This window comes from Vigna unguiculata, chromosome 6 (genome assembly GCF_004118075.2).
Source record: "Vigna unguiculata cultivar IT97K-499-35 chromosome 6, ASM411807v1, whole genome shotgun sequence".
Taxonomy (NCBI): domain Eukaryota; kingdom Viridiplantae; phylum Streptophyta; class Magnoliopsida; order Fabales; family Fabaceae; genus Vigna; species Vigna unguiculata.
In genome coordinates this window covers 24,821,601-24,839,058 of record NC_040284.1, presented here as the reverse complement: position 1 = coordinate 24,839,058, position 17,458 = coordinate 24,821,601, and the positions used below count along the sequence as shown (strand labels likewise).

Below are 17,458 nucleotides of genomic sequence, written 5' to 3'. Positions count from 1 at the left end.
GAAATATAACGACAATATAATTGAACACATGATTTTTACTTTTTAAAAGAAACCACTAGTAAAGGATAAAAAGAATTAAGATAATTATGAGTGCAGATGAACATACGAAAATCACTTAAAAAAAAGTAAATACCGATTTATAGTTTGATTAACCAACCACAATGTCTCATCTCAGCAATTTCAACCTTTTAATGCACACCCATTGGTCCCATTTGTACAATGCAGGAGAAGATATTGCTTTTTGACGCACCACTTTTGACCCACTTTATTGAATACAAACATGAATTCAATTACATCACAGTCAACATCAGGATTCTTGACAATGTCATTCAATTGTAAATATCATTTATAATAAAAATATTGACTTCTAGAAAAGTCATTTATAGTATAATTCAGTCAATTAATCATGAAACGAAAACAGTGATAGTATACAAAAGTTATGTGGGAAGTTATTAAATTATGCACGTATCACTGTAAAACAGAAAATACCAAAAAAAGATGCATGATCACATTGTCCACTAACCACTCGTTTTATCTCTGTCATAAGATGCAGATCATAGCCGTAACCATTCAATATAAGCAAATTGGAAAACGAAAGCTAAATTATCCATGCCGTGGAACATATCATAAAATCCATGGAGAGAATAATAAACTTGGCAATTACACAACAAATCTAACACTTAAAGAAGCAGCATCCATAGCAGAACAGAAGGAACCAACTAACTAATGAAAAAGCCATTCTCACAAAAAACATAGGCCTCTCTAAAGCACTATTTCTAGCCTAAGATCACAACAACATAAAACCTGAGATTCCTACTAAACAACACTATTTCTACAACTAGATGCTGCTACATTGCTGGATGCAGTAGCAGCAATAACTCAGACCCATTTTGTACAATTCCTCAAAGACCACTTCTGTCAAGACCAAGACGGTCACTGCAAAAACTTGATGCCACAACCGATAGCTGCAGCCGGCCGGTCCATTCCTCTCCCGGCTTCAAGCTCACCGGTTTCTCTATCACCGCCCCGTCAACACAAAGCATCTGTTTGTACTCTTCATCACCGAAATCCACCATTGATTTTGACTTCTTCTCCCATGGATTCCACACAGCTGAACACACCATAAAAGTTAAGATGAAAAAGGACTGCCATTAAATTTGTTTGTGGAAAAAATTTGGTACTCATAGAGCTTACCAACATCAGGGAGACCTTCCTTCCTTATGACAAATGTTCGCTTCTTCTCATGATCTAGCACTGCAATTATGTTTGGAGAGCTAAGATAAACTCGATCCACCTGCCATATGGATATTTAAAACCTCTTCATTAGCCTTCATTGTGTCAAAACCAAAAGACTTTAGTGGATATTGTATGTGATTGACAAACTGCAGCATAGGCCAGGAATATAGTGCCATAGTGATATAGTGCTATAGTTACCTCAACCTGAAGCAATAGCTTAAATTGCAGCATGGAACTATAGATATCTACATTTTGTTAACATCAACATAACCTAGAAGGATTTACCTCAGATTCAAATGTTATTGCATCTCCTTGTTCTGTAAATCGTTCTTTTTTGAAAAGGTTGTCTAGGTAATCCAGTGTCTCCAGACCTTCAATCCTTATCTCACTATACAAAATTGTTAATGTGACGTTAATAATGATTGCAATCTTAAAATAAAACTCCCTGTTCTAAAACAATCCAAAGAGGGGTAGTTCAAATAAAAATATATAAACAAGTATCTATATAGGCAAGAGCATTGCAAACAGCGTTCCAGCAGTCAATTTACTATGGAAAAGAAAAATGATGGTTGGACATGATCCCACACGCTCAGAAAAGGGAATGAAGACCAAGTTCAACAAGGAATTATCCATACCTAATGTCAGAAACCAATAAGTATGTGTGATATGCGAATGAGAAACTAAATGGCTTGCCATTTATATTCCTGACTCTAGATATCAAAGACAGGTCCCCATCTGCCGCAAGAGACACCCGAAGACGGAATTCAAAACTGGTACAATTATTAAACAATCGTTAGATTACCACTGCTTGAAATTTACTGCCAAAAACAGGAGAAAGTAATATCAAGTGCATATATGTCAGATTCAAATGATCAAACACATGGAGAGCAGATATCCCAGTTATACTGTCGCACCATGCCATTCATACCTGTGTGGCCAGCACTTCATATCTTCTTCAGATGATTTTAGCACCAGGTCAATGAAGGATTTCCCACTGGAATCATTTCCAGGAAGAGGAGGAGGATTTTCATCAATTGCCCACATTCTATTTCTTGCAAAACCATGCTGCTCCAGCGATCCACAGTTTCCAAACTGTCAAAAAAATTCAGCTCAAGATATGTAACTATGCATGTTATAACTTATACAAAATGAACGTACAAAGGAGTAAGCTTGCCTGTGGAAAACACATCGGAATTCCTCCCCGGATTGCTTTTGGAGCCTTGAAAATTGCCTACAATCAATGGAAAATGGAACAAAATAGTTTAGTAATTAATTACTACTTGTCTCTTTAAAAGGTATAATTGATTAAAGTTCTATGTTCCTACAAAATCATCAGTCAACAAGTTGGTTTTCCCGTCAAAGTTTTTCATTATACCAGTATTCAACTCCAGTGGTTCCAAAGAACAAAATCACTACAATGTACCCTTCTTCCCTGTTTGATGGACAGCATAGAATACTATGATTCATCAAAATCCAAACTTTCTTAAATTTATTGATTATTCGGGCCAATGCCCTTCACATACCAGTTGCAATATAATGCAGATTATCCCAAAATGAAAATTTTCAGATAGCAGGATTATGAAATGTTGACATATTTTCCTTATCAGCGCTGACAACTAACAAAATTCATATAATTTGAAAAATACAGATCGATTTTCAATCAAAATTGAAAGACATACCTTGCTGCTTGTGAATAGAAGTTCTTCCCCATGCTCATTCCGCCATGAAGTGACCTGCGCCCCATGTAAGCTTACCTAATTTCAAGAGAAAAACAGTTAATCCAAGTAATCATACTAATTAAATTACTCAAACTAGAAATATCCTTACAAAGCAAAATATCCATATCATAACTTCACCAAATGTTAAATTAAAACCGATACAAATTTTGTAACGAACAAGTTCTCACCCTAGCTGAAGAACCCCTTGGGGTCCGAAGCAGAACTTGATCAATTCCATTCCAGTCCTTGGTAATTTCAGTTGCTGCTCTATAGTCCCATACGGCTGCAGAATGCCCCATTCAAATTAGTGCAGATCCTAAACTTCTTCAGCAAAATCCTATTAAGCTTCTCAAATTCGGAACATGCAAATGCCAGAGGATTGAAGGGGTCTCCACCTCACACCTATAGCGTAACAAATAAGTGAATTAGCCTCCTCATCAGTTACAGCCAAAATCCCAACACCCAATTTCACTCAAAATTTCTTCTCGCTGGTATGATTCAGATCTACGGAACCATAAACCTATTTAAACAAGAATCAGGAATGTGTGATAGAATTCCATGAAAACTCCAGAAAGCCAAGAGCAGAAACATTACACTGAACATTTGGCAATTGAATACCAATCTACCTGGCACACATCCAAACATGTCCTTAAAACTTGTCAGATTTACAGCAGAAAAAGACAATTTAAACACTGAAAAAACTCTGAAAGATTAAAAAACATAATAATTATCAGTAAATAAATAAATCACGCACACATACATACATATACATACACACACATACATATATTACAGCTGTAATAAAACTAAAATTTTCTGTAATAATATAAGCAGAATACAATAACCATAATTTCTTCGGGAAAATTCGCTTGCGGAAGAAAGACCAAATACTAAAAACTCAAGAGAATACTGAATAACAAATCTCCCATTAACCAAACACTGGTAATAAGTGTACTTACTTCAACAATCCGGAATCAGGAATTCTGAGTCTAAACCGACACCAGGTCTTGGATGCAGAGAGAAGCAGCAGTGGGAGCCAGAATAATGCATGACCTCTGTGAAATGAGTTAAGAAAATTCACACATCCAATGACACGAGGCAGCACATGTTCATCGAGTACATAGATACATACATGACGAAGAAGAAGCGTTCAAAAAGTTGAAAGGTACCCTTTTCTTAGAAGTATGCATTCAAGACCATACTTGCAATTGAATCAAGAAAAGTTTAAAACTTTCAACAACCCCAAGATTTGAAAAACCAAAAACTACAGCAAATGGTAGGTGGCAATGTTGTGTGAGGGCGCGATAAAACTTTTACAGAAGCTTAAGATAAGGAGCAAAAACCGGTGTTGTAAATTCTGTGTCTGTTGGCTGCTGAAGAGATCTGGTTCTTGGACGTGGAGATACGAGAAGTAAATGTACACATGTACAAACCGTCAAAAATTTTGAACATTTTCTTAATGTCAATTAAACTATAATAATTCTGTGTACAAGATTTAAAACCAGAGTAAAATATACACCATTCCAGGACAGGGTTGAAAGCTACTTTTTCTTTGGACTGTGGTGGAGAGAATCAACAATCACACAAAAAACACAGCACAACACAATGGAGGGTGATGGATGAATCCATCTCAATATGAAAACCAAAGTAAATAACAATAAATAAAAAAAAAAACACTTGTGTCTTAAACACAGAACACACAACACAGAGGCATCACATCACTTCAGCATACTATTATAAGGGCATGCGTAGATGTTCGGTATTTCTTCCAATGAGGTGTGCAAAATGGATTTGTCACCGCAATCCCGGGCTTATCTTTCAATTTCTCTTTCTTTTTTCTTTTAGCACGGAAACACTTACAATTTTCCTTTTTTTAATATACTGAGAGACAGGGCACACAAAACAGAAATTGAAATTCCCACAATAAAAAATTTTAGTCTAATAAATTGTCATTATCTTATTAGTATGACAATAATATTAATAATAATAATCATTATTATTATTATTACTACTATTATTTCGCCACGGCTGTTCCATTAAGAGGATAAGGGCAAAGAAAAGTCCATGGAATTTCAGACTCTGCATCACCGTTAGTATTTTGAACTTTTAAGTTACAATTATTCATACAATATATTGTTTTATTGTTTTGTGATATTGTCTTCATTATCTTTTTCACTGTGCACATTTGTTTTCTTTCCTGTCTCTTTCAATCATGATTACATACACATTTTTTGCATTTTATTACTAAAATCATTTTTTTATATTTTAACCTTTTCAATTTTTACGTTCTACAGTAAACCATTGCATTAATGATTGAGGTTTAATATTTTTAAAAACAAAAACCTTGAACTATTTAATTTTTAAGCTGGACTCTTAAATTAAAAATTATAATTGATTCTTTGATCTTCTGCAACTTATACAGGTGTACCTGAAATTATTTTAATCGAAACAAAATATTGTTTTTCTTTGACTTCGAACCCGTAAATTAACTTGAACTCACTTAATAAGTTCGCAAAATATAAAAGGCATGACTAATTAAACAGCTTAAAGACATGATTAACTTTTTTATAAGTGTAGATAAGCTATTATTATATGATAAGCTTGATGTATTCATCTATATTTGATTTTATATGAAAAACCCATTTTCATTTATCATTTTAAAAGCGAAAAATCTTATTTATCTATTTTTAAAATTTTAAAAACATCAAATATTAATCTTGAGTCATGTCGTTATCTTTACTGATATTTAATAAGTTGGTACAAAGAGTGGTCAATTTATTAATCATTCGAGAAAAATATTGTATTGGAAGAAAGACATAAATTTTATTTCTGAATTTATATGTCACCTTAATAAAATGAATAGATACAAAAGAATGGAAGTAATACTACTTTTATTTATGGTAATTGATCATCACGGTTCATGAGATATATTGGGTAAAGATAAATATTTTAGAGGTTTGGGTTTATTGTTGTTTGAATATAGTTTTGATGAAAATAATGAAACAAGCTTTTACTGTGTGCGACGATTTGAAAGGCAGAAGACCAATGGGAGGAGTTTAAATTGTAGAATGATGATTTTGAAAAGGAAAACTTTAGGAGCATCTTGATGTGGGTGTTGAAGATTCTTCATGTGAGTGTTGAAGACTCTGAATAAAAAAAGCAAACTTTAAAAAATAAGAAATGTAACACATTCCTTGGATAGTCATTGAAGATGAAAGTGTTGGATTAACCGTGAAATAAAAGCATGTGTTGGGATGTTGCACGTGTTGAGGAATGGGCGTAGCAAACTACCTTGTGATGTATCCAACTACCACCGCCCCACACATCCTCATCCTTAATGTCCACTAATCAACGACATTGCTTTCCATACTTGTCACATCTCTCACACCACCACACCCACACAAAATCCTCAATCCTCACTTAACATCTATCATCCATTTCCAATGCCTCAATAATCACCAATATAGTACCTAAATATAAGTTTCTATATCATTTAGGAATAGATTGTAAATGATAATTTAAATATTATTTCTTTTATATTTTTTTTCGAACACATTTTAAAGATAAAATTATGATGAAGTTTCACATTTCAAAGCAGACTATAATCTGAATGTTGGTGAATTACCTAACATATTACTCGACAAACTTGATATTGAAAATTATATTATTTGTGTTAAATATTGAAGTTGTTTGTGAAAACAAAAACTCTCTTAATCTTTGACTTAATTTTGTATTGATACATCCAATAATTTCACATTACTTAATAGTCGAGGTTCAAAGTAATTTAAATAACTTTTCTTTCTTATTCTCCAATTTTTTTAATGACAAAACTGTGAAGAAGTTTGAGACTTTGAATCAAATAATATTTTTAATGCGATTATTGAAACTAAGATTGGAACATATATAATTTATATTAATTTATATGTGGTAAATTTAATTTTTAGTAGATATAAAATCTCTAAAATTAATTCATGTAAAAGAGTTTAGGACAATTCATGTAACCTATTCAACCAAATGAACTAGATTCCATTGACGTAGTCTAAATGCATACATATACTTTGGTTATTATATTCATTAGTTTTATTATTCGTTTATTTGGCTACACGGGACCTAATGTATTGAGGTCAGTGCACATGTTCTAGATCTAAGATCAGTTGTTATTCAACTTCCGAAAATTCAAATATGAATATGAATTTAAATCTCATGTTAAATAAAAAAGGCTAAATAATATCCAAAAAAATAAAATCTATAAATTTGTTATCTTAAAACTTTAAATTGAAAATAATATCAATTCTAAAAAAAATAGAATAATACCACACCTTTATGTATAATTATTTCACTTTATTCGACAAACACGTGTATAAGAAGTTTAGACCTAAATTACAACCAAAATTAAGAATTTTGAAGAACTATTTTAATTTTATTACACACTTTTCCATGATTAATGTCATAAAGATATGAAATAGTGAGCCACATTAAAGAAGGGAACACCTGAAATGGGATAAATGCAATGTGGGCACTGGGAACATCTATGGGCTTAAATTAAAATAATAATAAGCTGGACCAATTTGACCATTAAAATAGTCTACAATTGGACCCAATTCAGGCCTGGAGGCCTGTGCTACGTTACTCCCAGTCATCAATAGTACACAAATCTTGAAACTCTAAATGTGATGAAAATAAATCTTTTATATATTAAAATTGACTTAATTTATAGAAATTATTTTATATTATTTATCTAAAATTTAAATTTTAACTTATACATGTTAAGAATTCAAGTGACTTGAAAGTATAAGAACGAATAAGATAATTATTATACAAATAGAGTAATAATTTTATTTTTTTAAAATTTTGAATTAAAAGTGATATTTTCTTCTCTTATATAAACTTATCTTATCCATAACTTATTAATACCATATCTTCTTAATATATGTTTTTATTTACTCAAAACTCTTAATAGGTTATAAGATTCTTTTAACTTCTTTTAAACAAAGATTAATATACCGTTCAAACTTTTTAGTTCTCGATACATAAATTTATTCTCTTAATGTTTTTAATTTAAAATGAGGTTCTGAGTTCTTATATATAGATTTATCCATGATTTCTTTCCTCAAAAAAACCTCTCAATACATAAATAGTCTAGTTTATCATTAACTTCTATTCACTTCATTTTATTTGTACTTAATGTATGTTTACTCAAAACCCTCAATAATTTATGAAATTCTTACAAAGGGAGCTTAATCTATCATTCCAACTTTTTAGTTCTTAATTACTTGAAAATAAATATCTTTTATTTATAATATTTTTCACTATTTCTTATTTATCTACTTATTTTGATGCTTTGAATACTCTTTTCATCACTCTAGTTTTGAGTGCAATGGATTTTCACCTATATTAGTTATCATCTGCAGTTATCAAACTACTTCTTCAAGCTACAGTGTAAATATTTACTTTAATAATTCACAGCTATTTAATTTTTCTAACAAAATATGTGTTCTTTATTAATCAGAGTTCAAAGTTATAAAGAAAACAGCTATATTTATTTTTCATGCACTATGGGAAAACACTTGTTATTTTCATTAGCTTTGCATTTGATTTGTTATAAACTCTATTAATTTTATCCTAAAGGAACTGAAGTAAAGAAAAACACATTCAAATTATTATTGGTTTCGATATTTAAATTACGGATTCTAAAATGATGTGACACGTATTGCACTCAAGTCTGAAATTTGTAAAACTAATCTGATATTTGAAAAACTGAAGAACTGAAGATATTAGAATTACACTTTTTAGCACGAATCTGAAATATGAACAAATCATTTAGCAACTAAATCTATTGCTTACTACTTTGTAGTTCAACAATAATGGTAATGGCATGTACAATGCTAATTTTGGGGACAATACAGCTATGGTGATTTCTTTTGGAAGAGAAGTTGAACTATGCTCTAGAACTCACTAAATTTTGGTCATATACTGTTTGAGGCTAGCCTTATTTGCAGAGAAAGTTAGATCCTGTTTCCAATTTCAAGCTTTCCCTAGTAAATGAACAGGAAAATAGAAGTGGTGAAGTGCTTTTGTAGTGCATATGTTGATTATTGGGACAAACTTTGTCTGCAAACAATTCTTTTTTATTTTCACTAGCCAACATATTGACTTTCCCTCCCCCTCCCCACTTTTTCCTTTCTTTCAACAAACTTTCTTTTCGTGTTTCTAAAAAAGTGGCAGACACGTTTGCATCCCCTGGATCTATCCTTGATTCTCGATAAATGCAAAACAAAGGGATAATGTTATTTATGCATCACTATCTTACAACATATTGTTGTACAATGAATAGAGGTGCAGCAGGAGAACATAACAGAACTGTGAAATGATGTAATAAAGAGAGATACTCAGAAAAAGAGTTAAAAACAAAGGTTGAGTAGGCATCCCTCAACTTAAATAAAAGTAGAACAGTTAATCCATGTTTACTACCTAAGATTTGGTGTTTTCCACTACATCTAATATTGTTTATAAAATTGTCGGTGCGTAATTCTATATTTGTTTGTTCTTTTCTTCAACACAATTACTATTTTAGCCAACATATGGCATAACTTCTCCATACTTTACATAGTGCTTCCATGCATTTCTTTTTTAATCCTATTAAAATCTTTGAAAGATAAGAACAGACTGAAATATAGCCATCATAACGTGTATGGCTACCATATTTTTCTCTTAAATATAGCCATCAAATCCAAACACTAACTTAAATAATAGACTGTCTAATAAAATCAACACATTCATCAAATACCCTATAGCCAACCCGTGTGAAAAGGTGTGTAGCAACAAACTCATAATGAAAAACTAATGAATGGATTTAATTACTTTAAAATGAAAGAGCACACTCTAAAATATGAAATGCAGATGCTATCAGTACATTTATGAGTGGAGTAAAAAATGATTGACATTGCCGTTATGAGTTGGTATCACAAACCAGAATAACATTATATCAATTATATCAGATACCATTGGGAACTCCACACCAATAGTTAATGATACAAACACAATTATGCATCGGTTCAACAACCCTCTCCAAACTGAAATCTCTAGTTCTCTTGTTCATTTTACAAACTTAGTCATTCACTTTTGTCAAATCTAATAGTAACAGAGATTTTGTCCTAGGTAAACTGACAAGCAATGAATTAGTTCTGATTTTGATGGATTTAGATACTAAAATTCAGCTGATCCATCCCTCTGGAAACTGTTAGCGGTAATTTTGGACTTGTAATATGCCAAAACCACCTGATCAGCCAGTACAATTACTGGCTTTCTGTATCAACCAGCTGCCACAGCATCAGCTCTAGGACTTGTGTCCAGTAGTTGATGCAGCTTTGCACCAGAGTTTGGTTTATTTTCACAAAAATCATTCTCATCCTCCATAGTTCTATCGTTGGAACTGGAATTATTATTAACTCTAGATAGTAAGTTTTCTGTGCTTACAGGTGTAGCCCTCTCGCTGTCAATTATGTTCAAAGTTATCTCTTGTGTTTGTCCCAGTCGAGCAATTTTAAGTTTTTCCTGAGTCAAAGACAGGATGACATTCAGCATTAAGAAGTAACACAATGAAATGCATGTGAAATGAGGAATAGCTAGTCAAGAGTACCCTTAATGTTGCATTTTCCACCCTCATTTTTTCGGAACTTTCAGTCAGTCGATTTAGTTCTGATTTCAGTGTCTCATTCTCAGAATTCAAGGCATCAACTTTTCGTGCCAGTTCTTCGGTTTCAGCCTGAGCAGCAGGAATGTGAGCATTAGTCACAAGTCCATAGAATACAATCTTTACTTTTGTTTTTCTGGAGGACAGGAATCACGTGCAACAAATGTACAAGGGTGTGATATCAATTATGATTTTTAAATTGACAACCGAAGAAGTAATAAAAGGTTTACAATGTTTTTGACAAAAACCCACAATATTTATACCTGCTTCCGTAGTCTGGACCTTCTAGCGGATTCTCGGTTAGATTGTTTCCGCCTCTCTCGTTTCAGCTCGCGCTCATTCTACATAAACACATCATACCCACAAGAATTACTTTAGTGTCAGCAAAAGACGAGGATACCGCATTATTATTACATGTCATACACATGTACATGTATATAAACGTGCTATATGTGATCTGAACAGCTAGGATGATTATATATGCTGAGCATACCTGTAACCAAGCTTCTGCAGGCAATACAGAAGGTTGTGGTGCACTTGTGGCATTTGCTTTAGAATGAACACTGGAGGGATTTCTCAGCTCCAGCACAGTGGTCATACCTGAAGAAACTACAGGTCCAACTATTGTTCCTGCAACACTGGCGGGGGCAACTGCCACGATCTTATTAGAAGCTGCAATATCTTTGGAAATGGGACTGCTTTGTATCTCAGTTTTTCCTTCTCCATCTGCTAGTACAGTGCAGAAAAGAAGAACCATCAACAACACAGATTATGTTCGGAACCTACTCTAAACTTCGGATGCCTGTACTTAAAATAACACACTTTGGCTTGTGAGACATTTCAATAGCAATTGCAATTTGCAACCATGGGACACCAATACCCCATACCACATTTATCACACTAATGGCAAGTTGAAATCCTTGGCAATTTCACCTTGATGAAAAAAATATTTAACAACAGCATTTAATTATGAAGATTCAACTGAATAAACAGATTTAACACCATGTGTAGAGTGTCACAACAGAAGAATAGTCGTGATCTCAGGACAACTCTATTATTCATCAAGATGTGACACTTGGTGAAGAACAGAGTCATACCAGTGGTTGGTGTTCCCCCACGGCTTCTTTTCCTTCTTGTTGGATTAGCCTGAGCATAAGATGGGCAAATATCATATTTTGATGTTTCAATTTAGTCAAGCCATTTTAAAAATAGACTACAGTGAATAATTTCAAATGGTCAACAAAGTGCAGAAAATAATGCTAATTGCAAGTAAGTTCTCACCCCTGAAGTGTTGCCATCACTTCCATCACTGGAACCCTCAGTATCCACACTGTTCACATCATCAGTAAATTATTCAGTCATCCACAAGACTCCCTTACATAATCAATTCATGGACCACTATTATAGGCAGAGAGAGAAAGTATTTTTACTCAGTTAAGAGTATCAAACGACAGATTTTCCCCTCTCCACCACTCCCAACACGTGGGAGATGTCTAGAAACTCAGATAGAATGCCTTAAAATATTCATACAAAAAGAGGACAGATCAACAAACCTCGGTGACAGCCTGTTTTCACCTCCACGCTCTGCACTTTCAGCATGGCCATTGCCTATTGACATAGCAAGTCCATCAAACTCCTTCAATTTCTTCATTAAACCCTGATCATTATTTCCTGATGATTTGGGTGGTGTCTCTATGCTTAAAGGAGTCACAGCCTGCATTGTTACACCAATTTCAAACCAATCATAAATTGATAGTACTCAAGGACTTGGTAAGAGTTGGTCTCGGATGAAATTAAAACTTACAGCAGGTGAAGACGGAACTCCTTGACTATGTGTATGTGGCCCCTATATTTTGTACATAAAACTCATAAGAACATGCTTCAAAATTCCAACCAAAAGAAGCATACTACTTAGGAGGAAACGCCTTTTATTAGCCATTTTATACGCTAAAAGAATCAAGATATTATTATATTAAGGTTATAATAGCATGGAGAGGTTAAGCAGCCAGGTGCAAACAACTGTGAGATTACTAAGGGCCAACAGAAACAGCAGAATCACATCTCGCTATATTCTTAACATCTTTTATCCTTCCATTTTCAATACATGATAAGTACACCCATTCACAGACCAGAGAAAGAACACTAGTTCCAATAAGAGAAAGGTTAATTAAACAAGCATAAAAGACAAAAGTAAATTGCAAGAATGCTAGCTTACAATAGGAACTGCAGGGTAAACCCCTCCATGTGAATAAATTGCTGCATAAGGAGGCCCATAAGGTGGCATCATAGGCTGGAAGAAATAATATGTCAGCAAGTTACTCAGCCTTGTCATCTAGGATACATACAAACATGCAAAAAACAAAGAATCTTATCCACAAACAAATGATTGCATTGAGATACTACTACCTGTGGTGGACCCCACATGTATGGGTGAGGAGCGTGACCAGAAGCCACAGCCGAGTTGTAGTATGGTGGCATGGTGACTCTTGGCCCATAATATGCCTGGAGATATATAGCAGACATTTTAAATCATAAAAAAGCATCTATTCCCTAATTAGAGGGCAAATATGCTAGAAAACATGCATAAAGAATAGATTTGGAAGAGATAAAACTTAATAGCCTCATACCATCAAAGCACGTCTAATCCTAGATATTAACCAAAATCAGTGGCAATTCAGGGCATAATTTGAGTTTGACATTGTTTATGGGAACATATTGATGGTATATCACAAATACAGAATAGGTAACAAAAAGGACCAAAGGAATGGCCCTATAATACTAATATTCATAGAGAATGATCAATAATTCACAATAGGGAAATAAACAGCTTTTATCTGTTCAATGCTTCGTCCAGTGAAAAAACAAAAATGGAAATACAGAAACAGTACTTTTAAATGTAAGATTTCAAATATGGAGGAAATAAGACAATGAAGACATGTTCTCCAGGTTGTCAGTGTTAAGACAAAATCATTGGCAAAAAATCTTCAAAGAGAGCAAAGAAGCCAGTAGACAATCAAATAATTGACTTTGTTAGAATAGTACAGCTTAAACCACTAAAATTTGAGGGTATTCGTTTGCATTGAAGCTAGCTAACAAGAAACTAATTGACTACTTCTGTCACCAACAGTAATTCAAAGAAAAAGGTAGGTAACCTGCATGGCTGCCCAATCAGGATATACATGAATATTGGGCTGGTTGGTCTGATTGGCCTGATCCTGTTCACAAGTTTAAACAGTATTAAAATTCAAGTTTGTTACAAATTTGTCAAGAACCAGATACACCCTCATTAACTCACCATTGTTACAGGTGAAGAAGGCTTTTCAGTCTTGGTAGATTTTTCTTCCTCATTGTTTCCCATTGTACACTCCAAATAGAGAGCACTAAGCCAAATAATGTATAAGGAGCTTTCCTACTTCTGGAAAGATATCTGAACTGCATTAACAGGAGGCATGTCAGCTTGTTAATTGATATCAGCCAGAAAATGTCCCAAAGAAATTAATAACTTTCATTTAAAATCTACATATCATCCACTATATTGTTGGCAACCAAGATAATACAATGTTTACTGATTATAAACGGTTTATTGTTGTAGATAAGTTATACATGAAAGTATATAAAACAATAGCAAAGGCAAGGGAAGATTCCAGCAATTCCATAGCAATTTCAAATTAGTACATGATAAATCAAGTTATGAAAGGGGGAAGGGACTACACAAAGATGCAGGACTAACAAACATCATTATTACACCGAAGGAATTGATGTTTTAAAAGTTATAACACCAGCTGGAGATCTGATTCACTGTATAAAAACTACATATCAGTACACAGATTCCACCACAAACAAATAGTGCAGTACAATTTCTGCTGTCTAGTTTACCTTCTAAGCTAAAATAAGATAGCACCCAAAAAAAATTATAATTTCCTGGTCGGAAAACCGAATGGGTTAATTTCCGTCTCCAATATAACCTTCGGATTAGATTTAACGAATCTCAAGTGAAAAATCTAGAACCCTCCAAAGATGACCATCCTGATATAGCTAAAGAATTCAGAAGTGAAAAATCTAGAACCCTCCAAAGATGACCATCCTGATATAGCTAAAGAATTCAGGATAGGTGAAACACGTCTCAAAACATGTCAGTATAACAGACTGATCTATACCGACGAGAAGTTCAACAGCGGAAAAAAATGAGATGATTTCATAATCAATTAGAGATGAAGAGGTAAATGCTTAAGGAGCAGAGGGGGACCTAAAGATACTACTGGGCCATCAGAGAAGGTACCAGCACACAGTTCAACTTTTCTGGCTCTTTGTTTTGGAGAAAGTGAGATTTCAGAACTACTTTTAGGAAAGGCTGCAGTATTAATGGTAAGCTACAGATAGATAATTCAATCCAGAGTAGACGCAAGAGTCAAACACAGAACGGTAAGGGTCAATTCTGTCTTTTGAGCACTCCACAAGCCGTATGGAAAAGGAAGAACACACGCAACAGACCATGCTATAATCCCTCCCAGCAACACAACCCCTAGCTAAATGACAAAATTACCCTTCCAAATCAAACATTTTTCATTTTCACACGAATCAAGGAAGCTGAGAAAACGAGTGAAACTCCTTAATTAGCCAGTATTTTAGCCCCGATCCAGACACCCTCTTCAGTTACAAGAAAACGAATTTCACAAAAATAGCATGAGGCCAAAAAAAGAAAATAACATCCACGTGAAATAAAAAACGCTTCACTGAGCAAATCAACACAAAGAAAGCACACAGACTCCAAACTCTCGCGGATGCAAAACGAGATCCAGATGAACCCCAATTCTAACCCTCTTGTTTATGTAGGCAAAAAATCAAATGAAAAAAAATAAAAACAGAAAATTCACGGTATCTTCAAATACTCTTAGTGTTTCCAATGAACAAAAATCTAAACTTAAAAGCATATAATCTGTTCTTCAATCTACTCAGTCTCCAATCATGAAACTTCAAATTTTCACGCATACATTCAATTTTCACATCCCCAACACAGAAAAACATTAAAAATCAAAACTTTCTACCAAGGGCACTGCAGAATTCCACATACCTCACCAGATAACCAATTGGCCAATTGTTATCCTCACTCACCGAGCCAAGAAAAAAAAAAAAACATAAAAACACAATGGAAAACACTCCTGATAGCTCAAGTATCCAAAAAAAGAAGAAGGGTCAAGGTATGGAGAAAGAATTAATTGAGATGGTAAGTGTGCATTTTCTCTCTCTAAAAAACGAGGGAAACAGCAGTGTGCCTTGACACAAAGATGGGGTATGGTGGTGGTGGTGACAAGAAGGGAAGGTAGGAGCGCGAAGGCGAAGTCCACGTCACCTCACACGTGTCGTATGTGGAATTGGGCGTATACATAGAGTAGAGCGTATATACGGTGTGGGTGTGGTGGTTGGTTGAGGTGGCCATTTGTTTATTCCAACGTCACCATAGCCGTACACGTGGTGGTCGTAGAATCCATCTACGCGTCTTGTGCTAGGGTCCAGCCTAGCTAAGCCACACCGCACCCTCTTGTCATGTGCCTTACGTGCCCTCTCAGATTCACGTTATCAATTATATTAATTTATTATTAATACTTTCATTTCAATTAAACTAAATTGAATAGGTCATTTGGAATCCACCAGTAGCCACCTATGCTCAATTTTTCTCACTCTTCTAAGGAGAGATTACTGTTTCTGATATTTTGCTTACTTTTTTCCTCACACAAGTGCACCATATCTTCTTTCTTTCTTTTCTTTTTAACCCCTTTTCAAAGCCTTTAGGTCTAACCTATGGTAAAGCCCGCAAATTTTTTTAATTCGCTTTCATCAGCAACCAAAGTTAGGGTTGCAGAGGTGGCAACTTTGTCTTTTCATGGTTAATAATAATACCCAGAAACTGCCATGTTTTCACCATTAATTTAACCGGTTCTTCATAACTCTATTCTGATGTTGGTGGTGGAACTGAAAGGTGCAGAATCATATATACATGGCTAATGAGATCCCAGAAATAAAAAGTAGCATCAATTATACAACACTCTATTCTCTCTCTGTAGTGGGTCTGAATCCTGAGCAAAAGTTGTTATCCTCTGTACTAATAGATTTGTAAGAGGCAGAGTTTCATTTAATTATATAATAAAAATTGATATGATTTTTTTTTATGAATATGTTTGTTGAAATTAAAAAATGTATGTATGATTAAAAATATTACAGTAACTACTACGGGTGAATTTATAAATACAAATAGATGTTAAACTAATTTTCAATTTACTCATGCTGTGAAGTGTCAACGGTGATAAATATATGGTGACAAATATAAAAGTGTTTATTTATTAACAAAATAAATAAATGTAAATAAAATTTTAAATTATCAAAAAAATAGAACTGCAAGTTTGTGTACTACCAGTAAGAAAAAATATATGTAAGTTTTAAGATAAAATGAAATTATATCGATAATTAATATTAGAGGAGCTAAAAGACTTTAGTGAAAAAAAACTCAGTTACAAACATATATTAATAGTTTAAAAATATATAATAAATGGATTAAAATTATATAAAATATGATTGATTTTTGTCGATTTGCTCAAATACGATGAATTAAAAAAGTACAGATTTGTTTTTTTAAGTCCAACATTTCTTGTCTTTTATTTGAAAGAAAAAAAAAACAAAAAGTTTAACTATGTTATCGAAACATGAATATTTATGTGATGGAATATTCTTTACAAAATTATATATATATATATATATATATATATATATATATAAATGGTAGTATAAAAGTGATGGAATAAAACAAATCGTAAAT

The 17,458-nt window shown here is 33.5% G+C and overlaps 2 protein-coding genes across 10 annotated transcripts; both read right to left on the bottom strand.

Annotated features, from left to right (window-relative positions):
* Positions 1-584: 584 nt before the first annotated feature.
* LOC114189054 (putative glucose-6-phosphate 1-epimerase) lies at positions 585-4,705 on the bottom strand. 5 transcript variants are annotated; one of them, XM_028077758.1, is made up of 10 exons: positions 4,687-4,705; positions 3,914-4,009; positions 3,143-3,356; positions 2,916-2,990; positions 2,411-2,467; positions 2,165-2,328; positions 1,872-2,006; positions 1,522-1,624; positions 1,195-1,294; positions 585-1,111 (listed from the first exon to the last, which is right to left on the bottom strand). In XM_028077758.1, the coding sequence occupies exons 3-10, from the start codon at positions 3,251-3,253 to the stop codon at positions 903-905; spliced, it is 954 nt and encodes a 317-aa protein (XP_027933559.1). In that variant the 5' UTR covers positions 3,254-3,356; positions 3,914-4,009; positions 4,687-4,705; the 3' UTR covers positions 585-902. The 5 variants fall into 5 exon arrangements, with proteins under 5 accessions (XP_027933559.1, XP_027933558.1, XP_027933557.1 ...); XM_028077757.1 differs by lacking the exon at positions 4,687-4,705 and adding an exon at positions 3,549-3,580 and having other exon boundaries at positions 3,914-4,657; XM_028077756.1 differs by lacking the exon at positions 4,687-4,705 and adding an exon at positions 4,087-4,657.
* A 5,163-nt stretch (positions 4,706-9,868) lies between these two features.
* Positions 9,869-15,972, bottom strand: LOC114187917 (common plant regulatory factor 1-like). Of its 5 annotated transcripts, none has more exons than XM_028076332.1 (13): positions 15,719-15,972; positions 13,943-14,079; positions 13,800-13,862; positions 13,051-13,149; positions 12,863-12,937; positions 12,452-12,493; positions 12,201-12,361; positions 11,929-11,977; positions 11,745-11,793; positions 11,141-11,376; positions 10,911-10,988; positions 10,594-10,719; positions 9,869-10,508 (listed from the first exon to the last, which is right to left on the bottom strand). In XM_028076332.1, the coding sequence occupies exons 2-13, from the start codon at positions 14,003-14,005 to the stop codon at positions 10,266-10,268; spliced, it is 1,284 nt and encodes a 427-aa protein (XP_027932133.1). In that variant the 5' UTR covers positions 14,006-14,079; positions 15,719-15,972; the 3' UTR covers positions 9,869-10,265. The 5 variants fall into 5 exon arrangements, with proteins under 5 accessions (XP_027932133.1, XP_027932135.1, XP_027932136.1 ...); XM_028076334.1 differs by having other exon boundaries at positions 13,054-13,149; positions 15,719-15,970; XM_028076335.1 differs by having other exon boundaries at positions 11,141-11,373; positions 15,719-15,969.
* Between the last annotated feature and the right edge of the window lie 1,486 nt (positions 15,973-17,458).